At 55.0% G+C, this 24,437-nt stretch overlaps 3 protein-coding genes across 5 annotated transcripts; 1 reads left to right on the top strand and 2 right to left on the bottom strand.

The window, feature by feature from the left end:
* Positions 1–691: 691 nt before the first annotated feature.
* SLC34A1 (solute carrier family 34 member 1) lies at positions 692–13,220 on the top strand. Of its 2 annotated transcripts, none has more exons than XM_019711031.3 (13): positions 692–848; positions 2,083–2,212; positions 2,353–2,502; positions 2,589–2,717; positions 2,789–2,932; positions 3,958–4,069; positions 4,178–4,373; positions 4,455–4,550; positions 9,468–9,537; positions 9,808–9,975; positions 11,201–11,317; positions 11,406–11,530; positions 12,181–13,220. In XM_019711031.3, the coding sequence occupies exons 2-13, from the start codon at positions 2,104–2,106 to the stop codon at positions 12,700–12,702; spliced, it is 1,938 nt and encodes a 645-aa protein (XP_019566590.1). In that variant the 5' UTR covers positions 692–848; positions 2,083–2,103; the 3' UTR covers positions 12,703–13,220. The 2 variants fall into 2 exon arrangements, with proteins under 2 accessions (XP_019566590.1, XP_019566591.1); XM_019711032.3 differs by having other exon boundaries at positions 770–848; positions 2,072–2,212.
* Positions 4,562–22,547, bottom strand: F12 (coagulation factor XII). 2 transcript variants are annotated; one of them, XR_002135785.3, is made up of 16 exons: positions 22,426–22,547; positions 22,055–22,112; positions 19,405–19,504; positions 19,218–19,288; positions 18,843–18,953; positions 18,577–18,708; positions 18,317–18,421; positions 18,016–18,181; positions 17,715–17,921; positions 17,383–17,631; positions 17,042–17,178; positions 16,796–16,945; positions 16,096–16,244; positions 15,729–16,004; positions 13,832–14,033; positions 4,562–5,859 (listed from the first exon to the last, which is right to left on the bottom strand). XR_002135785.3 is itself a non-coding variant. In XM_019711033.3 (14 exons), the coding sequence occupies exons 1-14, from the start codon at positions 22,480–22,482 to the stop codon at positions 15,837–15,839; spliced, it is 1,860 nt and encodes a 619-aa protein (XP_019566592.3). In that variant the 5' UTR covers positions 22,483–22,547; the 3' UTR covers positions 15,689–15,836. The 2 variants fall into 2 exon arrangements, 1 of the variants encoding a protein (XP_019566592.3); XM_019711033.3 differs by lacking the exons at positions 4,562–5,859; positions 13,832–14,033 and having other exon boundaries at positions 15,689–16,004.
* Positions 14,199–15,542, bottom strand: PFN3 (profilin 3). The gene has a single exon (XM_019711035.3). The coding sequence runs from the start codon at positions 14,668–14,670 to the stop codon at positions 14,257–14,259; it is 414 nt and encodes a 137-aa protein (XP_019566594.1). The 5' UTR covers positions 14,671–15,542; the 3' UTR covers positions 14,199–14,256.
* Positions 22,548–24,437: the final 1,890 nt, after the last annotated feature.

Genomic DNA, 24,437 nt, shown 5'->3' with positions numbered 1-24,437 from the left:
GTGATATATTTCCTCCCTTCCCACTCTCCCCATCACCAATTCTACTGCCCAAGTATCCCTGGGATGCATCCTCCCCTCTCCATCCCTCCTGTTCCCACCTTGGTTCAGACCTCATTATCTCTTACCTGGACCATCTTATCAGCCTCTTAACTGATTTCTTTGCTTTCAGACTTGCTCCCTGTGACACATCCCAATCCACATCTCCACCCCCACACTGAGAGGGACCATTCTAAAATGCACACAGGTCCTTCCATGTCTGGCCAGGGGCCTCACTTTCTGTTAGACTCACATCCTGGATTAATGGTCAGGCATTGTAGATGCTTCAAGATTCCATACTATGCAGCCATGTTTGTTTCCTGTTGCTTCCTCCATCACATACTCCCTCCCCTCCAAACACCTCCTCCCCAAGACCTACAGACACAACAGGACATTTGGGTCACTCCCTGGGGAGTCCTGTCATGCCAAGAATGAGGGGAAGGGACTGGAGCTATGGAATCTCTTTGGGGGCCCTGGGAGCAAGGTGCCTGAGTGGCTTCAGGGTCTCTGCTTCAGGGTCTCTGCCTGGGGGTAGGGAATGTGTCCCTGCCTTGGCTGGGTCTGGGTGGTGGCTCAGGCTGACTGTCTGTGTGGGGGAGGGGATAGCCTGACTACAGACTCCCTCTGCAGAGCTGACGATTAGCAATTAACTGGGAGGAATCTCGGGGGTGAGGTTAATCGGGGAACAGAGGGAGGGCAGCTAGGGTTCTAGGAACTTTGCCCTTGACCAGAGGATATAAAGAGGAGGGTCCCAGCTTCTCTGGGACTTCCCTGAGCAGCTGAGCAGCAGGAGCTGAAACACAGAACCCCAGGTGAGCCCAGGGCCTTCTCATCCCAACCTCATCCTCTACTCTTAGCTCATCATCCCAGTCCTCTCACTCTGTCCTAACTGGGCGCCTTCTTCCTGCCCCCACAACATCTCAGGCCCAGCCCAGTCTGGCTCACTCCCCAAAGTAGAAAGGACTCATGGTCTTCCAGGGCTGGGAATTCAGCTCGACACCACTCCTCAAACCCCACAGCCAAGAATCCTTGGGACAATGTTGGGGGTGGGAGTGGGGGGTCGCTGAAGCAGACTGGAGCACTCCCGCCCCAACAGCCAAGAGCTCCTGGGGCAGTTCAGGGGTGGGGCCTAAAGCAAGTCTGGGCTTCCCAGACTAGGGGACAGGGTGGGAGGGCCCTCATTCCCTAAACCATTCCTGGTCTGAGCCTCATTCATGGGAGAAAGGCAGCAGGGTTTGTTTATTGTTGGGGGGTGGGGTAGGGGTTGGATGGGGAAAACATTTCAGTTGTGAGGGGAAGCCAGGAACTTGGGATCCAGGCCAGTGGACCCTTCCTGAGAGCGTGTCCAGCCGGCCTCATGAGCAAGCAGGTGTCCATGGTTCCTCAGCACTGGACAGTCAAGACTCCTGCGTGGCCCAGCCCCAGGCCCACACCTACAGCCTCTAGCTAGCATGTTCCCTGGTCCCCTCCAGCCACTGGGCATTCTCAGCTCCTCCCTGCACACGGCCTTGGCACACATGCCCTGCCCCTTCTCCTTCTGGTAACTCCTACTGACCATTCTTTTCAGCTTGATCCCCTCTTCCCTCCCCCAAGAGCCCACCCATTCATCACAGGCATCTATATCTGTCATAGAACAGTTGTCCCCATTGTCATTTTCCACCTATTTAAGGGATTATTTCATTGACATCTGTCTCTGTACCACACTGTAAGCTTCCTGGGGGCAGGAGCTATTTCTGTATTTAGTTGCCACTGTCCTCCAACATCTAGCTCAGTGCCTGACATAGAGCTGATGCTCAATAAACACTTGCTGAATGAATGAATGAATGAATGAATGAATGAATGAATGAATGCCCAATTCATCCCGAGCACCTGAGTGTGCATCCCCGGGGGGGGGGGGGAGTGGAGGGTGTACTTCTCTGGGTGTGTAGTTTAGGATTACATGCCATGAGTTTTTCTGCAAGTGAGTGTGTGTAAGTGTGGATGTGAGCGTGGGTGTGTGTGTGTGAGTTTCCAGGACACAGCAGTTGTCATTCAGTGTTGCTGCAGGCTCCACAGCGTGTGCCCAGGATGATGTCCTATGGAGAAAGGCTGGGGGGCCCTGCTGTCTCCCCACTCCCAGTTCGCGGGGGGCACATGATGCACGGGGCAGCCTTTGCCTATGTGCCCAGCCCTCAGGGTGAGTGTGCTCCCACCCCTGGACCCTACTTGCCCTCAGTTGCCCACATCCTGGGCGAAGCCTCTACCACTCCACCCACCCCCTCTGCCCTCCCCTGGACCTGGGGCCTCTGAGAACTCCTGACCAGCTTCCCTCCCCAGTCCTGCACAGGATCCCAGGGACCTCCGCCTATGCCTTCCCCAGCCTGGGCCCCGTGGCCCTCGCTGAGCACAGCTGCCCCTTCGGGGAGGTTCTGGAACTCCATGACCCTTTGTCTGCCAAGCTGGCCCTGGAGGAGGAGCAGAAGCCAGGTGGGCCTGGGTGGGGAGGCGTCAGGGCGTCAGCAGTCAGTGCCCCAGCTGTCTGGCTGCTGTGCTCACAGCTGTCCCATCTCCAGAGCCCGGGCTGGTCCAGAAGCTGCGTGGGGCTGGCCTGACCCTCCTCAAGGTGCCACTGGTGCTCGCTTTCCTCTATCTCTTCGTCTGCTCTCTGGATGTGCTCAGCTCGGCCTTCCAGCTGGCTGGAGGTAGGGCCAGGAGAGGGCGCTGGGGGAGGGTCCCTGAAGAGCCTCAGACAGCACTGGCTCATGCTTCCCAGGGAAGGTGGCTGGCGACATCTTCAAAGACAATGTCATCCTGTCCAACCCGGTGGCGGGACTGGTGGTGGGCATCCTGGTGACTGTGCTGGTGCAGAGCTCCAGCACCTCCACGTCCATCATTGTCAGCATGGTCTCCTCTGGCTGTGAGTTGGCCCACCAGGGCCCGGGAAAGTGTGGGGAACTGGGTGTGCTGGACAGGAGGGCTGGGGGGGGCAGGGCAGGGCTGGGGTTCAGGGGGCAAGAGTGGGGACAGGGTGCTGAGGACAAAGGGCAGAGCTCTGGTGTCTTCCACTCTGTCCTCCAAGGCCTGGCCAAGACTCTCAGCAAGGAGAGATGCCCCAGGAGCTGGAAGGGAGGCAAATGGGGGGCACAACCCCAGGAAGGCTCACCTCCATACTGCCACACAGTTACTCATTCCATCAGTCAGGAAAACAGAACCAAAGAAATCAGAGAAACGGAATCTGCAGGAGATACTTATGTGATTTATTGCAAGGAATTGGCTTACATGATTGTGGGGCTGGTGAGGCATGCCCAAAGCTGGCAGGCAGGCTGTGGGGAAGGGCAGGCCGTGGGAAGGGCAGGCCGTGTGGAAGGGCAGGCCGTGGGAAGGGCAGGCCAGAACTCTTGGGCAGAAGCCCGTGCTGCAGTGCACAGGTGGGATGTCTTCATCCCTTGGGAGGCTGCAGATGTGCTCTGACAACCTTTTACCTCATTGGGTGAGGCCTACCCAGATTATTGAAGTTATCTCCTTTCTTTAAGGTCAGCTGGTTGTAGAGGTGAATCACATCTTCAAAACACCTTCACAACAACATCTAGATTAGTGTTGGATTGAATAACTGGGTACCATAGCCTAGCCATCACACTTATGTACACATGTGCACACACAAGCAAGACACACATTTGCATATAGGACACATGGCTTCATATGCACGTGCCCACACATGTTCACATATGTGCACGTGCAGTGCATGTGCATTGGTTCACATGCATGCACATACATATAAACACACAGCATGTACCCACATGTTCCTGTGACACTGAGGTGGGCAGAGTCAGCAGCATGGCGGGAATGCCCACTGGGGGCCTGGATGTGGGTGGGTATGGCGGGAAGTGTTTGGGAGTAGGAGCAGAGTGAGCCAGTTAGTTAAGAGGTCCCCTCTTCTCCCAGTGCTGGAGGTGAGCTCTGCCATCCCCATCATCATGGGCTCCAACATCGGCACCTCTGTCACCAACACCATCGTGGCCCTGATGCAGGCAGGGGACAGGACGGACTTTCGGCGGTGAGGGGGTAGAGTGGCGAGGGGCCTGCGCTTGTGGGGGAGGGTAGTCCCAGAGGTCAGGAGCCTCCACGGGAAGGGCCTGCCCTGCAACGTGGCCTCCCTGCCCAGGGCCTTCGCGGGGGCCACCGTGCACGACTGCTTTAACTGGCTGTCAGTTCTGGTCCTGCTGCCCCTGGAGGCTGCCACCGGGTACCTGTACCATGTCACTCGACTCGTGGTGGCCCGCTTCAACATACGGGGTGGCCGAGACGCCCCTGACCTGCTGAAGATCATCACGGAGCCCTTCACTAAGCTCATCATCCAGGTAGGAGCAGGGCTGGCACAGGGGGCACTGGGAACAGCGAGGGCCCCACCCTCACTCCCCTTGCCCACATCTTGCCCACAGCTGGACAAATCCGTGATTACCAGCATCGCCACCGGTGATGAGTCCCTGAGGAACCACAGTCTCATTAAGATCTGGTGCCACCCAGACCCCACGGAGGTGAGTCCCAGGTCTGGCCCCAGGTGAGAGGACAGCTGATTGTTAGCGGCAGCATCTGTTCAAAATGCTCCAGGGAGACCCTAGAGAGCATTAGCCTCCAGTGGGCAAGTACATCTCACTTTTACTGTGAGACTGCACCTACGGCAGACATTGCTAATCTCTCCCAGCCTCACACCGGCTTTAGACAGCCATTACCAATCAATTAGGGTTGGCATGTAATCGATCTAGCCCAGTGATTCTCAAAGTGTGTACCAATGGCACCTGTACTACCTGGCAACCTGTAAGAGATACAGAGTATTAGGCCCTTCCCTCAACCTACTAAATCGGGGGGAAAAAACTCGGTGGTGGGAGCCTGGCAGCCTAGTTTCAACTACATCTGCTCCACTCTCTAGTTTAAGAACCACTGATCCAATTCAATCCTCTGGTTTCACAGGTAGAGAAATGGGCTCCAAGAGGCTAGGAAACTTGCTGGAACTTGTACTGCTGTGTCAGGTCCCTGAGCACAGGTCTCACCTTCTAGGGCGCTCTCTTCCCCACTAGGGGTTCCAGGGGGTTAGTGACTCAGCTCTGCCATGTTTTGGGGCCCCGGTAATGTGGAAAGAAGGGCAGGGAGAGAATGCTATAAGGAAGTGCAGGAAAGCAGGACTAACAGGATACTAGCCCAGGGCCACATGGAGACCTCACTGGAGACACAACAGCTCGTTGTGCCAACATCAGGGCTCCTTGCCTTGGAGACTCCCACAGGCATGTGTCCCCTTGTCCTTCCGCACGGTTTCTGCTGCTTCCTGGCTTCTACTGCCCGGATGACAATCTCTTTGGATGAGTTGGACATTGATGGACCGGCCATTACACCAAGCTAACAAGGAAGCAGGCAATCAGCGCACTTTCTCACTCAGCCATAAATGGGGAAATGCTGCATCAAAACCAAAATATGCCCAGCACCTGCTTTGCCTTGATTATCACACACAAGATCAACTCCATTTAGAACAACATATACAGAAACCCAAAGCCCAGGTCTTTCCTTCTCATCATCTCCACCTGCTACTTGATGTTACCGAGCCTTTCTCTCCTGTGGCTTGAACAGAGAGCCGCCTTTCAACCTGCCCTGGGAGATTCCCTTGCATCTGAGTGGCAAAGTGCCGGCTCAGCCCCACTGAGTGTCCAAAGCAGTTTGACATCAAAAAGCCTGTGCAGGCAGCTTTTACTCTGGCTTTGTGACTTCTCTAACAACCTCCACCTTCTCACGGGCTTGCGGGGCACTCCCGAAGCTCTCCGAATCATCACAATCCTCTCTGCTTCATAGCAAAACCTAGAGTGAGAGAAATCACACACTTTGATATCTGCACAAAAAACGAGCCATGTAAGGGAGCTCCTGGGCCACCCCGCTCGCTGCTCTGAAACCCCGTGGCCCACCTGCACCCAGCAGATCTCCCTGCCGCACGTACCAGTGATGGAACCCCCATGCTGTGCTGGTGAGGTGGACAGGAGCACCCGAGCATCCCGTCTTCCGCGTGAAGCAACCCACCCAAGGTTGCTGGGCCAGAGCGGTCTTCACTGCTCCAGCTGCCACCTGCCTGAGCACTGGTTACTCTGCTCAGTTCTCCCAGGAGATCCTTTCCTTAAGAGCAGTTTCCTCGGCCTGGAAAGTTGCTGGGGGTGAGACCTGAGTTCCCTGTTCTCGCCTTCTCTGTGGGACCATTTCAGTGGGAACGTGGCTTGTGCAGCCTTGTGCTCGCTCTTGGGAGGGGACGTGTGCTGGTGGCTCCTCCTGCACCAAAGACTCGAGTTTTGCTCTGGCCACCGAGTCTCCCTGTGCTCCCTTCCAACCTATCCCCGTTGCTTCCAGCTTTCACCAAGCTGGACCCGACCCCACCCAAACCAGTCTCCAGGGAGCTGTGTCACCAAGGAGAGGACTGAGAGTCTGTGGTTGTCTAGATGGTGAAAGAAAAAACAGAGGCAGTTTTAGTGTTCCAACACCTCTTGGCGCTCTCTGGGCCTGACGCTGTCTTGGGAATGACCTTCTTTTGTTCTCATTCTGTGGATTGTCAACCATACCTGCCTGGTTTAGCATCTTTTGAGGACTTGCAACCTTGGAAGCAGGAATTATTACATCCCCATTTTACAGATGAAGAAACTAAGGCTCAGAGAAACTGAGGCCCAAATCTGTGCGATTGAAGTAGGACAAAAATCCTGGGGGAATTTGGAGCCTGCGTTCCTGAGTCCCCAACTTGCTGCCTCTTCCAGACAGAGTCTGCTGTCCCACCATTCATGCCCATTCCCCACTCTGCCCACCATATCTGAGCGCCACCAGGTGACCACAGACATTCAGAGGTCGTAGGTGCTGTTCTAAAGAGTTCTCCTCTTCACCACTAGATGGCGCTGCTGGCACGGTGATCTCCCTCTGCTTCCAGAAACAAAGACCCTAGAGCTCCCCTTCCCCTGGAAGAGAAACCATTGCGCAGGCCCACATCCTGGTGTTTCTCCCAGCGGAAGGATTCTTAGAGTCCGGCATTCCTCTGTGAGGTTAATCATCTCCTGCAGTTCCGAGAGGTGCCTCCTTAATTTGGGGTGGCTCCGCGGGCATTTAAATCCCTACTCGCTTCAAAGATTCCTCATAACTAGCCCTTGGGGAGAGGTGGGCAGCATTGTGGACCTCTTGCTGCAGAGGAGGAAATTGAGGCCCAGAGAGGTTGTGTAATTGGTCCAGCGTCGCACAGCTGGAAGTGTTTCAGCTGAGGTTTGAGCCCAGGGCTGTCTGACGCTCACCATTCTGTTCTTCCCACGGAATTCACCACCCCTCCCACTCCCCCACCCCACCTCCACCATGCCCCCAGGCCCAGGAAGGATGGGCACATCCTGGGGGTATGCCCTAGACCCTGGGCCTGCTAGCTCTTTATCTAGGCCGGAGCTTCTATCTTCTCCTTCCTTCCCTTTATAGTCTCTGGACTCCCCCTGTGAGCTTAGCCAGGGCCATACAACTTCAGGCAGGAAGGTCAAGTTTCCAAAACCCCAGGTCTTATCCCCGGCCCTTGCCCTGTCTCAGCACTGCCAGCCCCCAGTGAGACCCCAGCCAAGCTACTGTCCTCCAGCCTCCCAGGATCCCACAGGCCCCTCCCCCAAGAGAACCCCAGGCTCAGCCGAGGGAAAGTCAGTGGGGCACAGGTTGGTCAGGCACCCATCCATCTCAGGGAGTCATCTTTCTTTCAGGGATCCAGACTGGGGCCCCCCCAGGAAGGTCCACCAGGCTCTTCTCCAAAAGGGCCAAGACCTTCAGACACATCTGCAGGAGCCACTGATCCTGAACTAGGAAGTCAATCACAGAACACACCCTTTCCACTGTGTACTCCCAGATGGGCCCTGGGAGGGAAGCGTCTGTCCTTATTTGGAGGCACAATTTGCTGAAGGCTTGTCATAAGCTAAGCCCTTTGCTGAGCATTTCACACTCATTTTCTCCTATAACATTTTTAACAGCTCTTTTATTGTCCTGCTTTAGAGAAAACAGGCGCAGGGAGGTGGCATAACATGCCCAAAGTAGTTGGTATAATCAGCAGGATTTGAACTCAGATATGCCTGACATCAAACACCTGTCTCTGTTCCTCACACCTGGTTCTCCTGATTTAAAAGTAGGTGCTATAAGTACTAGATCTTACCTCTATCATACACCTTTTAAATGACACAGTTTAGAATCAAACTTAAAAGAGCTGTGACATTAAAGTGCCAGGACCCCACCTGAGCCCCACCCTCCGCACCAGGGGAGCTCAGAGGTGTGAGGGATGCAGAGCTGGGGGTGGGGGTGGAAAGGGAACCAGTGCCCATATCAACTCCCAGAAGAGGCAGAATATGTTTGTGGGGGCCACTATGGGGGAAGTAGTGGCTCTTGCATTTTGCCTGGGGCCCTGGGAGTAAATGTCCATTCTGGGGCTCCATTCCCCTGTGTGAGACATGGCTCCCCAGCCAAGCCAAGCCCACTTTCTCCTTTCAGAGATCTGGGGGAAAGGGAAGGCAACCCAGGTTACATTTTAAAAATAACTCTTTAACCCAATGAGGCTACAAATTAGTGTCTGCAGACCAGACTGGCCTCCACAGAGTGGTAAAGCACGCCTTAGAGGGGTTGCCAACATTTACAGACTGCCAAAATTTACAACATTTATCTAAAACTAGAGAGTTGTGGTTTCTCGTGTAGATAAGGCCCTTTGGCCATGTGGGCTGTGTCCCTGAATGGTGACAGTAGCCTGGAGCTAAATAGCTGCTGCCCCTATAGGCCCAACACACTCCCCCCACCACCTCCACGCTCAGCCTGAGCCCCTCACTTAGCTACCTGCCTGGCCCTGGGCCCTCTGAATTGGGGGGCCTCCCCAGAAACCTCCCTCACTTCACTGATAATATAGGTGGGGAAGGAAGAGATGTGGGGCCCACCAGTGACCCCTGCCCCCTGCCCCTCTCCAGATAAGGAATTTAGCAAGAAGGAAATGGGGCTTGAGCAAGGTGCCTCAGCAGAGAGGATGGGGCAAGGACGCTGGGGAAGAGGGGCACCGAGAGGGACTGGTAATAAAAAACGGGGAAGGAAGAGTTTGCAGAAGAAGAGAACTATGGTCAGCAGCATCCAATGCCAAGGGGAGGTGGGAGAAACAAGGGCAAGAAGCCACCAGACCATGGGCCTGGAGAGAGCCAGATTAGTGGACTAATGGGGCAAAATTGCAGAGGGCTGACCGTGGCCAGATTTTTGTGTGGCATGTATTTTTCCTCCATCTTGTCAGCAGAGCAGATAGTCTCAGAAAGGGCAAGCAAACCACCCAAAGGCACGTAGCAAGGAGGCCCATCACCATTCCCCCAAATCCCTCTCCTTGATCTCCATATTAGCTCCAGCCCCAGGCTGCATTTTCCTAAATTCTCTAAGTCACCTTCCTCTTCATCTAGGCTCCCACCCCTATGCCCAGGGCAGAGGCCAACACCAGTCGGACCCTTGGAAATGCCACCATGGAGAAATGTGAGTGCCCGCATGGTGGGAGAGGTCTGGCCTGGCAGGGGCAGAGCCTGGCAGAGATAGAGCCATCCCCCACTTGGTCACTGCTACTTCCAGCCCAAGGAAGGGTGGCTGCCAACGAGCCCAGCTCCTGGGCTTGGGTCAGGCCTGCTGTCGAGGTTTAAGGAGACTGAGGTGGGGCCTTAGGCTCCAAACTGAAGAGGGTGGCAATGGTGGGGGCCTGAAAGCCAGGTAGGGGCTCAGTTCTCAGCAACTTGACCCCCTCCCCCACAGGCAACCACATCTTCGTGGACACCGGGCTGCCTGACCTGGCTGTAGGGCTCATCCTGCTGGCTGGCTCCCTGGTGCTCCTGTGTACCTGCCTCATCCTCCTTGTCAAGATGCTCAACTCTCTGCTCAAGGGCCAGGTGGCCAAGGTCATTCAGAAGGTTATTAACACCGGTGAGCCCAAGAAGTGGGTAGACAGGCCCAGGACGAGCCCTTTCAGATCTCACTAAGTCCTGTCACTGCCTCATTGTGAGCTGGGGAAAGCCCTACCATCTGAGTCTCAGTTTCCCCATGTGATCAAAGCGAGTGGAATAGGTGATCTCTAGGCCCCTGAGGTGCCGATAGCTAGGGATCTTTGCCTGCCTCTGGCTATGGTCCCATTCTAGGAGGTAGCTCTAGAAAGATTCTCAGAGACCAGTTTGATTTGATCAACAAATGGTCATCAAGCTCCTACGGTGTGCCAAGTGTAGGATAGTGCCGGGGATACAGAGGTGAGGCGCACAGAGATGGATCCTGCCCTCAGGGGGCTCGGGGCCCACAGGGAGAGAGGGCAATGAAAAACAAACGACCAGGGAGGATACATTCGGAGAAAAAGAGAGGTAACTGCCGAAGAGAAAGCAAAAATGGCAACACAATAGAGTGTGCGAGAGGCTGGTTTTAATGGGCGGTTGGTGGCCTCTGTGTGGAGGTGACATTTGAGCAGAAAGCTCTAAATGAGGCATCCAGATATGGCTGAAGTGCCTCTGGGTGAAGGGGACAGCAAGTGCAAAGGCTCCGAAGCAGGAACCAGCTGGGCAGGTTTGTGGCCCAGAAAGGTGGCCAGCTGCCTGCGGGAGCTCAGTGAGGGAGGCTGAGGGAGGCAGGGAAAGGTCATCAAGGAAATGGAGGATCAGATCACTGTTCACAGGCTGTGCTCAGAGCCTGGATTTTGTGAAGGATGATAGGGCCACTTGGAGGGTTGGGGGCGGGGACTGACACCATCTGATTTTCATTTTAAGCTTCATTCTGAGCTTTCAGATCTGCTTGGCACAGGCAGAGGCTGCATGACAAATGCTGGAAGGGAGCTCAGAGGAGGGAGATACAGAGTCTGCCCGAGGGCTGGGTCGGGGGGGGGGGGGCTTTTCAGTGGCGGTGCTATCCACACTGAACCCTGAGGGTGAACATGTAGGAGTGGGGAGGGTATCCGGGCAGAGAGAACAGCCTGGGCAAAAGTGTGATGGAACCAGGCTGAGAAGGGCCTTTAACTCAAGATCAGAGGGCCAGTAGAAGACACCGCAGTTGACCAGGAACTGACAAGCTCCCCTTGGAAGTTGGCATCCAAGACCTCCTCCCCAAGGAAGGCCTTGGCTGCCCTCCCCACATGCCTCCACTGACCCTGCTGGGACGGGTTTCCTCGCAGACTTCCCCGCCCCCTTCACCTGGGCCACAGGCTACTTTGCCATGGTGGTGGGTGCTGGCATGACCTTTGTTGTCCAGAGCAGTTCTGTGTTCACCTCGGCCATCACTCCACTCATTGGTGAGTGCCCATACTGGGGGGGGGAGGGTCTAGCAGGGACAGGGCTGAGCGGGGCGCGGGGAGACCATATTCTGCCCTCTGCCCCCAGGCCTGGGTGTGATCAGCATCGAGCGTGCCTACCCCCTCACACTGGGCTCCAACATTGGCACCACCACCACGGCCATCCTGGCTGCACTGGCCAGTCCCCGGGAGAAGCTGTCCAGCGCCTTCCAGGTGTGCCAGAGGCAGGACTGGGCTGGGACTGGGGCGTGGCACTGACCCAGGGTGGGATAACATGTAACAAATTATTTGAACTGCTGACTAGAGGCCACCCACTATGCCAGGCTCTGTGGCAACCATACCGGCAAAGTAGAGCTGGTGCCATCCTCAGGACCCTCGCGTCTACCAGGAGGATGTGACTTAGAATCACACCAATAAACAGTGCGTGGGATGTGCCCTCTTAGGAAGGGGTGCTTAAGAGAGGGCCTGGCCCAGTCTGGGGGATCAAGGATGAGTAGGGGATACACGGCAGAGGGGTTGCAAAGGAGTAATGACAAGCCAGGGGCTGGGGCCCAGGCGCGGATCCATCAGGAGGCCACCAGAAACTAACGAGGAGAAATCTTTGAGCTGCTGGATTTGGGCAGGAGCTTCTGGGGGATTCCTGGGAGAGGGGGCCCTGGGGGAGATGTGGAGTGTTCAGGGGAGTGGTTGTTTGTCACCTGGCCCAGGAGTGTGTCCATATTTTACTGGAGGCACATCAGCCCTAAGCAGTGACTTTCCTGCTGCCCCAATCAGGCCGGGCCCTATTATCTTTTCCTGCCCAGCTGACTCAGGAGCCAGCTGGGCCTGTGCCCACGTGGGCCCCTTTGCCCTCTCCCCTGCAGATCGCCCTCTGCCACTTCTTCTTCAACATCTCGGGTATCCTGCTGTGGTACCCGGTGCCCTGCACACGCCTGCCCATCCGCATGGCCAAGGCTCTGGGCACGCGCACCGCCAAGTACCGCTGGTTCGCGGTCCTCTACCTCCTGCTCTGCTTCCTGCTCATGCCCTCTCTGGTGTTTGGCATCTCCATGGCAGGCTGGCGGGCCATGGTAGGTGTGGGTGCACCCTTCGGGGCCCTGCTGGCTTTCGTGGTGCTCATCAGCATCCTGCAGAGTCGCAGCCCCCGGCACCTGCCCAAGTGGCTGCAGACGTGGGACTTCCTGCCCCCCTGGATGCACTCCCTGAAGCCCCTGGACCGCCTCATCACCCGTGCCACCCTGTGCTATGCCAGGCCTGAGCCCCGCTCCCCCCCACTGCCCCGCTCTCCTCCACTGCCCGCCAGGGTCTTCCTGGAGGAGCTTCCCCCTGCCACACCATCTCCCCGCCTTGCCCTGCCTGCTCGCCACAATGCCACCCGCCTCTAGGCATTGGGCCAGACTGCCACCTGGGGTGGGGAAGGGCCTGTGCCTGGTGCCAGAGGTGGAAAGGCAGAGGGGTGGGTCTGTGTACTGTGGGCGTGGGCCTGTCCTTGTGCAGGTCCTCAGAGGTCTGGGCTGTGTGGCTGAGAGCTGGTGTGTGAGCTTGTGTGTCAGCCTGCACGTGTGTACGTGGTGGTGTCCCTGTGGGGGCTCTGTGCAGGCTGCAGGGTACCTGGGTATAATTTCCTGTCCTTTGCACATATGCTTGGAGGCCTATGCTTGTGTCCTTGTGTGCACATAACTCCAACAGGGCAGGGCAGGAGTAAGGGTAGGTCTGAGTAGTGACTTGCAGCTGTTTGCTCGTGTATAGATGTGGTGCCTGAGTCACTGGCTGTATTCTCCCCCCTCCCGGCCACCTTCCTTCCTTCGTAGTACCGTTCTCCTCATCCTCACCCAGCTTTCTGAATCATCACTAAAATGCCCTTTCCCAACACTGCCCGATTAAAAATAAGAATGAAACTTTGTCCTGCATGTGGAAGCCTGTTTGCTCTCATCTGGGGAGGGGGAGAAGAGACCATGGTTTGGGGTTCAGCAGCACTGTCTCCCCTCCCAAAGACAGCCCACTGTGCCCTGGAGAGCTAGCCTGCAAACTCACCCCAACAATCTGCCTGGCCCTGCCGTAATGAGTCCAACCCACAGTTCAGATTGCCTGGAAGCACCCCAGGGCCTCGGGCCCGCCCCAAAGCAAGTGTCAGGAGGGCTCTCTGCACCTCCATCCCCCAACTTACCCGGCTGGCCTCCCCCGTCTCTCCTTGCCTCTGATTCCCACCTCCCTCTTTTTGGGACAAGATCAAAGGGCTGGAAGGTACCAAAGTTCCTCCCTCTAACCCAGGAACATCTCTGGAACCTTTGGACCCCAAAGCGGCAGGAAGGCTGTCGGGCCCAGATCCAGCTGTGGTGGTCTTGGCCACATCCCCCCAACCCACCCCCTTTGAGGTATGTGGAGGGAAATGCAAGGGCCCGGGCCTGGGAGTCCCTGCGCTGCTCCCCAAGCCACAGCCCCATTTTGTCACCTGCTCACAATCCTTGCTAGTGCCCCCTCCTGCCAAATGGAGGGTGTGAGAAGTACACTGACCTCCAGCTTGGTGAGGGGACTCCTTTTATGTTTGTGCTGGCCAGAGGTGAGGAAAGTTTTGGGGGAAAGGATGCTCAGGCTTGAGCTCGAGGATTTGAGAAGGCTGTTCCCTGGAACTCTTGCTCAGCTGCGGTGGCCCAAGGACCCTGGGGAAGGCGGCAAAGCTCCTGGACTCCTGTCTGGGGAATCAGGTCAGAGGTCCCTGTGGGGGAACAAATAGCAGGTCCAGTTCTAGAGCATAGGGAGCTGGGAAGCCTCTGGACCCAAAATCCCAGCCCCACCAGGTAACCCTTCTGCAAGGATCTTCCATGAAACCGGTGTCATCATCATCATCTCCCCTCCCCCCCAAAAAAAGAAAATCCAAGGATGAGTCTGCCACGCCCGGATCTGACTTTATTTTGGCTCCTCTGCTGCCTGGCTGTCTGCTAGGTGCTATGAGTGCGCAGTCCACGGATCAGCTCGTGCACCCTCTTGTTGAGGATGCCCCCATGCACACCCCGTCGGCCCAAGAGCACTAGGAGTGCGCGCGGGGTGTGGCCCACGCAGACGGCACGCCCATCCAGTCCCTTTGTGCGCGCATCCAACACTCCGTCACCCTCCGCCAGCAGGTGGTCTCGGATGACGCAGCAGCGGAGGCCCGCCATGCTGAGGCCCGCCTTCAGGAAGGTGCTACGGTCCGGCCCAGTGAGCACACCCACTTCCTGCGGTGAGATGGCTGCCAACAGGCCCCCGGGCCTAGATGCCCACACGCAGCGATTGTCCGAGTGACCCACGATGGCCACATCGTCGATTCGCTGGTCCCGCAGCACAGCACTGATGTAGCCTTTCCACTCTCCCATTCTGGCTCAAAGTGTGCCCCTCACCTTGCACTTTTGAGGGATGCTGGGCTGCTCCCTCCTAGAACTCCCCGGGCACTGTAACGTATGTGGGGGCGGGGTTGTGACGTTGAGGCAAGGAAATGTCACAGAGCAGCTACCTTCTGCGGGACAATCGGAGCAGGTATTCGCATCTTACCCCTGGTGAAGTTCTAAATTTAGCCTGACGGAGGGGATCGTATGAAAGTCAAAATAATCCTCCAAATCCAACTTAGATGACCCTTCAAGTACAGTACACATGTGTTTAAAAACGAAAAGAAAAATGCCATGTTTGGACAATCGAACCTCTTGGCCTGGTAACCATTCAACCCCCAGAACGTGGTTGGCAAACGTTAGGAGCATCAGCATCTCCTAGAAAACTGTTAAACAGATTGCTGGGCCCCAGCTCAGTTTGATCAGTAGTATGATGTGTAGCCTGAACATATGCATTTCTAACAAGGTCCCTGCCCACCCTGCTACCTCTGGTCCAGGAATCACACTTTGAGACCCACTGCCCTAGTGTGGGTTGGGCGGCAGTGAGGGTCTTCCTCGCTGGTCCCCAGCCTGAAGAGTTCACATTACTGTTTTAAAGTTAAGCATTTATAACCATGGTTCTCAACCCCAGCTGCACATGTAATCACCTATGACGTTTTTAAAACATACCACTGCCCACTCCCCATCCCTAGAAATCCGTACTGATTTAATTGATCTGAGGTGGATTTGGGGCATAGGTTCAAAAGGCTCCCCCAGGTGATTCTGATGTACAGTCGAGGTTGAGAACGTCTCCATAAACTTAAAATATTGGTAAGTTTCAAACGAGAAATAATATGTGGAATCACCTTGCTCAGGGCTGGGTACACAAGGCTCAGTAAACATCAGCTGGACACGAATCTAAATCTTGCATAAGGTATCGATAGATCCTGTTCCAAGGGTGTGTAGAAGCTGTGCATGAGTTTACTGTCTCAGCATTTCCCAGCGGGATCCCTAAGAGCTGTGCCTCTCAAGCATTTCCAAAAGCACTTTATTGAGTGCCCACACCATACCTTACACGGGCTGGTGGTGCCGGAACACAATCATTGCCGTCCAGGATTGTGCCCCAGCCATTCTCCCATCCAGAATCGCGCAGGAGGGAAAGACCAGCTCCTGGGAGGTCAGGAAGCGGTGTGCTCCCGGATCCAGGTCAGGTAATAGGCCACATCGGTGTATACACCTGGCTTGTTGCGGTCGCCACAACCCGAGCCCCAGCTGATAGTGCCTCTCAGGATGAGCTGGCGCTCTGCGGACTCATCCTCACACACCAGCGGGCCCCCGGAGTCACCCTGGGTAGAGGAAACGCGGCTCAGCGTCCTTGGCATGGGGTCTGCACTTAACCCGGTCGGAGGAGAGCGCCAAGCGGGCCCAAGGCCTCACCTGGCACGCATCGGTGCCGCCCTCCAGGAAACCAGCGCAGAGCATGCCAGGGAGGAAGGCGGTGTCGTGCACGTCCGGGGCGGAGCAGCGCTCCTGAGGGATGAGCGGCACCTGCGCTTCTTGCAGGAAGCTAGAATATTCCTCTGCCCCTGGGAACCGAAAGCACTTTGTTCACACCCCTTGGGACTTGGCTTGCCGCTTCGCAGTGGACCTGGCTGAGCCAGGCTCTTCCAAACCCACTGATTTCCTGCCTCCTTCACAGCAAGCTCATGAGGGAGGGAGCTCCCGGTAACCCTGTTTCACAGATCAAGAAACTGAGGCCCAAAAGGAGCGGGATGTGAATAGGCCCCCCCGGAGCAGGGCTGCTTTGGAAGTCCACTCTGCTTCCCCACCAGGGAACCTCACTCCTCATCTATACACCCTGCTGGAGCGCAGGGACGGTGTCCTTTAGCCTTGCAGCCCAGCGCCCAGAGAGAGAAAGAGAAAGTGTGATTCTCCCCGTACCCCTCAGGAGATTTGGGGGCCCCCAACAGTGAATCCCAGGCCCTGAGAGAAGCGGGCTACTGGGTCAATGGCCCTGCACATCCTCACAACCCACCAGTTCAGAGCCTCCTGTCCCTGGTGGTAGCCACGCTGTGGGATTCTCTGGCCTAGCCAGATGACCAGAGGTCTCCCTCCCTCTCCCAGCCGTTCTGCCTACCCTCGAACTGGTGCCCCCAGCCGGCGATCTCGCAGAGCGCGGCCTCGGGTTGGTCGGGGTCGGCAGCACTGCTCGGCAGGCACACAGGCTGAACGGAAGGCGACAGGCGCGCGCAGCTGCCATCCGCGCTTTCCTGCAGGTGCAGCAGCGCTAACCAGGGCAGGAAGGAGTGTGAGGCTGAGACGCCAGGCTCCAAGCCCTCCCCACCATTCATTCTCCTGATCCCCTCGGGGCGTCCCCACGCACCCAGGTCGTGCTGGTAGGTGATGGGCGAGAAGGCCTCGTGCAGGCGGTAGGCGCGCACCGACAGCGTCTGACACTGCTCACAGCTCTGGTTATAGCGGCCCTGGCCCAGCACCACCGTCAGCTCCTCGGGCGCCGGCCTGTGGGCAGGGCGGGGAGAAGACACGCGGTCAGAGCGGGCCACAGGCGGCCTTGGGGAGCCTCCCTTCTCGAGCCCTTCCTGGGGTTCAGCTTCTTCCTGGGACCCTCTGAAGGGGAAAGGGGGAGCTTAAGGTGTCGCGCGGAAGCTGGGCATGGAGGAGAGGAGCCAGGGCCCGGGCTGGCGCTGGATTCTCGGTACTGGCCGGTTCTGCAGGCAGTGAGCCGCGGTCAGCACCCAGCAGGAGGCAATGAGGCTGCCAGCGCAGAAACGATGGCCCCAGTACAGCGCGGCGATGTAGGGGTGCGCGCCGGGCAGGGCCACCAGTCCCCCGACGACGCGGCTCAACGAGGACAGCCGTTTCCGGAGCCGCTGACCACAGCCCGCCGGGCTTGGTCTGGGCAAGGAAGTCTGCTGCATCTGCATCATTCTCGAGGCTGTGGAGGAGCCAGGGCTAAGGACAGGGAGATCCACGAGCGGCTGGAACGTAGCTCGCCCTCGCCCTCTCTGCTAGGACTTCCGCTCCTTCCCTATTACCTATCATGCGGGATTGAGCTGGGGTCTGGATAGTCGATCCTGGGATGTACGCTGCTTAAAGAGGGCAAAGGGTGGTCCTGGTACACAGGTGGGGCCCAGAGAGCCGTCCGGGTTGGGGCTTGACACTGTGCCAGGAGGCAGTATTCCCAGCTCAGCCGGTCGCCGCTCCACACGAAACACCACGGGCGGGTGTCATTGTCCGGGTTCCTGTAACCACAGGAGGGAGCTCTGTTAGAGCATGGGGAGCCCCAGGGGGCCCTGGAGAGGAAGGGGATGCCTTGCCCTGCAACACTCGGCGCACCGGCAGAAGGCATGGTCGCCCAGTCCCCAGTTCAGTGCTTGCTCTGCAGTCAGGTTCCGGTAGGTGGCCTCCGAGGCCCAAGGCTGACACCGAGCGCCGGAGAGCGTAGTCTCAGCTTTGCCGCGATAGCTGAGCCCGCGGCCGTCGTAGCAGCTCGCCTCAGTGTCTGGGGAGAGAGGAGACTCCCTGCTGCCAGGGGATAGTATGGTCTTGCCGCCCTCTCAGCCACTCTCTTGTTCCTCTCCACATGCTGTCCCCACGTTGGGGCGGGGCTTCTGCTTCCCCCTCTGCCCTAACTCACCCACGTCGCAGTTCCGTCCTGCGTAGCCCTCCGGGCAACCGCACAAACGGTGGCCCTCCGCCTCTAGGCAGCGGCCCCCATTGAGGCATGTGTTGGTGCGGCAGACTGGGAGAAGGAGCACATTGAGCCACCTGTGGGCCCAAAGACCCAGCAGAGAGCTCTCCTCCTTACACTGGCACACCACCTGGGGTCCTGGTATCTTCTCCTCCCGACCTTTGACCTTTGGTTGTCCTCCCCGCCCACCCAACGGATCCACTCACCCTGGCTGGCCAGGGACTTGCAGTGGGCTCGGGGACCCTGGCACTGGCACTTGGTCACACCTGCCGGCTCAAGACTATGCCATGTTTCGTTCTCATGGAAGAACTGGAGAAGCTGAGGCTCAAAACACTTCTCTGGGGACAAAGTGGGGCGGCGGTCTCAGGAGAGGCTGGGACCATGCCAAGTCTCCAGGGATCCAGAGACCTCTTCAGTAGGCCCCGGCCGCTCCTGTTCCCGAGCCCCCTCCCTGGCCCTTGCATCTCCTTACCTCTCTGGCAGTGCTTCCCGGTGAATTGTTCTGGACAGATGCAGTGTGGGCCACTTGGCATGTTCACACAGGTCCCTCCCCTCTGGCAGGGGTTGTGTTTGCTGCAGTGATCTGAGAGATGGACACAGTGGGAGGCAGGCGGGGAGCCTGAGTCAGACAGATGGTAGTCATGTCCGTACCTGAACCTGTTTGTTTTACGACCTTGTTTCCAGGCCTTAAAATGGGGCTATCCCCCTTCCAGAACTTCTCCCTCTGGAGGGAGGGAAGGAGCTGGGTAGACCCAGAATCCCAGGTGTGTAGGGTCTGATGATACCCAGGAGAGTAACTAGGGGGAAGAAGAGCACCTTGGGCCACCCCAGAGGCTACGTGTGTCACCTTGCACTTTCTTGGGCTCCAAGCAGTATGCCCATTGTCGGTCCTGCTCGAAGTTGGGGGTAGTAGCACACCTGGAGAGAAAGATAAGGCTCCCAGCGCCCTCTCTCCAAGCAGTGTTCTTGGGTAGAAGGATGGGCAGAGTCCATCTGCCCAGGCCCCTGCTCCAACCACGTCTGGGTTATCTTACCAGGGCCGGGAGCCGGGCCAGCGCCTGTGGATGCATTTGTGGTGCAACTGCCGGTTGTACTGGAAAGGGAAGTGGCAGGGCTCCCCAGTGACAGTGAGAACTGCAAGGATAACACACTCTCTGAGGATGTTCCCTGTGCCCAACCTTCCAGGCACCACCCTGAAGGTCTAGTTGAAAAAGGATAGACCCTTGAAAAGATCATTGTGCCTTCAAACATCCTGCTTAAGAAGTTGGGTTCCAGAGTCAAGCAGCTGGAGCAGACTCTGACTCCAGCTCCTATAGCTGTGTGACCTTGGGCAAGTCGGCAGTCCCCCACTTTAGAAGAGTACTTGCCACAAAGTAGGCACTTCATAAGTCCTTGTTAAATGTTGAAGTCACTTGACCACTCTGAAGCTTAGTTTCTTCTCCGTAAAATGGCAATAATTATATAGTCGAAAAGTTTCAGTTTTGCATGTAAAAAGATTTCTGGAGATGGGTGGTGGTGATATTTGCACAATATAAATGTACTCAGTACCACTTAACTATACACTTAAAATGGTTAAGATAAATTTTATGTTATGTGGATTTTACCACAATAAAAAATTTTTAAATAATGATGTAGGTATATTAGTGCAGAAAGGTATCCATAATTTTAAACAAAGAACAAGTTACAAACAGCATGTCAGTATGGTCCTATTTTTATACAAATACATATGCATAAATAAGAAATCTAGAAGGACGTTTTCAAAATTTGTAAGAGTGGTTTTTGGAAAATGGTGGATTATGGATGACTTTCTTCTTTTGCATTTTTGTAATTTCTAAAATTTTGGCAACAAAAATATATTGCCATTATAATTTTTAAAAACAGTATAATCGAGCCTCATCATTCACAGATTCTGTATTTGTGGATCTGCCTTCTTGCGAAAATTTATTTGTACCCCTCCAAACCAATTCTTGAGGGGCTTTCACGGTCATTCACAGACATGTACAAAGCAATGAAAAATTTGAGTTAGCAGAAGCATACATTCCCATCTGAGGTCAAACCAGGTGACACTCTACTTCTTGTTTCAGCTTTCCTAGTGTAAACAAGTGTCCTTTTCACGGTCTATTGAGTGCCACGTTTTTCACATTTTGTGCTTTTGGTAGGTGATTTTGCTGTTGAAAATGACCCCCATAGTGCTGAAGTGCTGTCTAGTGTCCCAAAGTAGAAGTGGGCTGTGATGTGCCTTATGGAGAATATATGTGTCTTAGGTAAGTTTCGTCTAGGCATGAGTTATAGTACCACTGGCTGTGAATTCAATGTTAACAAATCAACAATACATATTAAGCAATATGTCTTTAAACAGAATCACACATAAAACAAGGTTATATTTTGACAGTTGATGAAACAATTGTGACCAGAGGCTCACAGGAACCCAACCCTATATTTCCTTTAGGAGCAATGGTTCAGTATATTTGCTAACGCAGTGTTCGCAGTGACTTTACAGAACGTGACTACCACACATAACAAGAATTGACTGTATCTGCTTCAGAGGAGTACTGTGAGGCTTAAATGAGATAACACCTATAAAACACTTAACCTGGCACATAGTACCTGCTCAATGAGCATTAGCTGCTCTTTTGTTGTTAAAGGCACTTTAACACAATGGCACTTGCTGAGGGCCAAACCAGGGACAGGACAGTAAAGGAAGAGGGAGGGGTTTGAGATGGACTTTTAAGATGCCAATGGGATGGACAGAGAGGAGGATCATCCTCAGTAGGTGATTAGGCAAGGGCAGGACCCCTAGGTTGGATCAGGCAAGAGGGCCGAGAGCAGTCTGGCTGAGTGTGAAGTGATGAGAGGAGGCTGAGGCAGTTGGGGTTGGATATACCGAGCCTCAGTGCCATGCTAAGGGGCTGGGCCTGTCCCCACCAGACTCGCCATCAGGGGCAATGAGTTCACAACTCTAGGTGAATATTTAGTGCCTGGAAGAATGAAGGCAGTGGGGAGCTATGGCAGGGTTTGAGGAGGGGGGAGATGGCAGACCACCCCCCTCCGAAAAGGGAGCTTAATAAGAAAAGCTAATATATTTTAAGCATTTACCATGCACCTGATAGTGGGCTGAGTGCTTTACATGGATTTATGACTCATTTCTCCTTCCCAACAACCCTAAGAGGTTTACTATTACCAGCCTGGTTTTATAGATGGGGAAATTGAGGTTTGGAGAAGTCAAGTCACTCGCCCCGAGTCACCCAGCTCATAAACGATGAAGCCAGGATTCAGAGGCATTTGAACTCCAGAGCCCAGCTCTTGATCCTTCCTTGTCCATGGAGGGCCCTGGCCACTGTGTGGCAAGACTCAGTGAGATGTATCGAGGAAAGGAAAAGAAGAGGGGAAGCTGGGGAAACTGAGGAAGACTGGCAGGCAGTGGAAAGGCACTCAGATACAGCCCAAACCCTGCCCTCAAGGAGCACACAGCACACTACCACTCTGGGCCCCCAGTGCCCTTGAGCACAGACCTGGCGCACAGCAGGCACTCAGGTCTGAATGTCAGCCAGATGACTCTGGGGACAGGATTGATGGTTGTGCGCAGGATCCCGCCCCTTGACCCAAGAGACTGACCATTGGTGCACTCCCAGCCGTACTCATTCCCACCCAAGGGTATCTTAGGAGGCAGAGTGGGCTACTTACCCACTGTGTGTTCATCTGCTATGCGCTCATGTGCCTTGGGGGCTTTCCGAGGTGGAGTCTGCAAGAGGGGAGAAGAGGGCAAGGAATTTGCCCAGAAAGTTGTAGCCTGCCCTGAATCCTACGCCATCCCCAGCTTCTTCTCACAGCCCACAGATGTAGAGATTTCCTCACGAGATCTGGGCCCCTTCTTCCTCCTCCCTTCTCAAGGTCCCTTTCCCCAGAAACGCAGGCCATGCCCTCATAGCCATAGGCTCTGGCTGTCTCTTTCCTCTGCCTGGGCCTTCTGGGCTGGTCGTAGCCAGAGACCAAGGCTGTGATAAGGACGCCCAGGGCCATCCCAGTACACCCCTCTTGGTTCCCACAGCCCTTACCGGAAGTGCCGACCCCAGGCTCACCAGCAGGGACCCCAGGAGCAGCAGAGCCCTCATGGCGTCTGTCCGTTGATCCAACCGCCTGCCCAGGAGTCCAGATCAATAGAGTTGGCCAAAGGTCTCTGAGACATGGGGAGAGGAGATTGGTCAAGCTGCCCTCCTGCGCCCAGTGGGGCACATGTTGTTTGTGGAAAGCCAAGCATAGCAGCTTCTTTGGCAGGCCTCCAAGGGTGGGGAAGTTGGGAGTTGGGGGTTCGGGATAAAATGATGGGGAGCTGCATTCCCCCTCTCTTTCCTAGACAGTGCGACTGGAAGCAGGAAGAAGGTCTTCTTGGTTTCCAGGTCCCATTAGGGATGAGGGGGTTAAAGAGACCCAAGAGAAGCTCCCTACTGTAGCGATCTTAAGAGTCCATTGCGAAGTGTGGTTGTTTTCTATTGTTGCCTAAAATGAACCACAAACATCACAACTTAAAACAATCTCCACTTATTAATTCACAAATCTGTAAGTTGGAAGTCCAGCACTGCGTGACTGGGTTTTCTGCTCAGGGTATCACAAAACTGAGACCACGGCTGAGTTTTCTGGAGCCTCTGGGGGAAAATCCACTTCCAAACTAGTCAGATTGTTACCAGAATTTAGTTCCCTGCATTTGTAGGATGGAGGTCCCTGTTTCTTCGCAGACTGTCAGCCAGGGGCCACCCTCAGCTCCTAGGTTGCCTGCATTTCTTGCCATATGGCCCCCTCCATCTTCCAAGACAGCAGAGAAAGTCTCCCCCATGTGGAATCTCCTTTTCCAGGAAGAAATCTGTCCCTTTTAAGGGGTCACCTGATTGCGTCAGGCTCACCAAGGATAATCTTCCTATTTTAAGGTCAATTGATTTGGAGCCTTAATTACATTTGCAGCATTCTTCTACAGAAACATCTGGGTTAGTGTTTGAATGAATAACTGGGAGAAGGTAAGTGTACACCAGGGGGTGGGAATCTCAGGGGTCATATTAGAATTCTACGAACCACAGAAAATGAGCCAAGAAAGTAAATGATCCTATGGGAAAAATGCTAAAACAAGGGGCACTAAAATGTACACTTGGAGCATAAGGGAGGGCAATGGGGTGAACACATGTTGTTTTTCCTGCCCAATGTCCATTAACATTGGTTTAGTAATGACACCCTGATTTTTCCTTTGGGAACCACTGCTTTATTCACTCCATGAGTCTCTATGCTATCAACTCTACCCTCCGGTCCAGGACTGGGGGTGTGGCCTCTGTCTGACCAGTTGGTTCACAGAGAAGCACATATACAAGTTTGGCCAGTCAGAGTCAGTCTTGGGAATTTCACCAGAACTTTGGTGAAAGAGGTACTTTCTTCCCACTTGTAGTTGCTAAAAATGCAAACCTGGAGATGTTGATGGCCATCTTTGTCTGCTCAGTGAAGGCCTGACAGTGAGGCCTACACATGGGAAAAGCAGAGCCAACAGGGAAGGAATGATCAGGCATGCCGTGCAGGTGGGCTCCAAGATGGTCCCCAGTGACCCTCACCTCCTGCATTTCATGCCCTCGTGTATAGTCTCCTCCCACATTGAGTCAGAACTGTTCTGTGTGTCCAATAGAATATGGCAGAAGTGATGGTGTTTGACTTCCAAGCCCACATCATAAAAGGCATTGCAGTTTCTGCCTTGGTCTTTTGGATCACTCACTCTGGAGGAAGCCAGCTGCCATGCTGTGAAGACACTCAACCAGCCCTGCAGCGAGGCCTGTGGGGAGAAAGTACCAGTTTTACAGACCGTACCAATTTGAAAGCTGTGTAAAGGGGCCACATTGGAAGTGGATATGCAGCCCCAGCCAGTGTCTGACCTGCAGCCTCATGAGAGACCTCAAATCAGCCAGCTAAGCTGCTCCTGAAATTTTATTCTTATTAAGGTATAGTTAACATAAAACATTATTGCTCCTGAATTCTTGAACCTCAGAAACTGGGAGGAATCCTAATGGATTGCTATTTTAAGCTGTAAATTTTAGGG

Source organism: Rhinolophus sinicus, chromosome 5, assembly GCF_057876585.1.
Source record: "Rhinolophus sinicus isolate RSI-liver-muscle chromosome 5, RSI-T2T, whole genome shotgun sequence".
In the NCBI taxonomy this organism is placed as follows: domain Eukaryota; kingdom Metazoa; phylum Chordata; class Mammalia; order Chiroptera; family Rhinolophidae; genus Rhinolophus; species Rhinolophus sinicus.
Note: the sequence above shows the minus strand (reverse complement) of the source record. Positions and strands in the feature narration are given on the sequence as shown.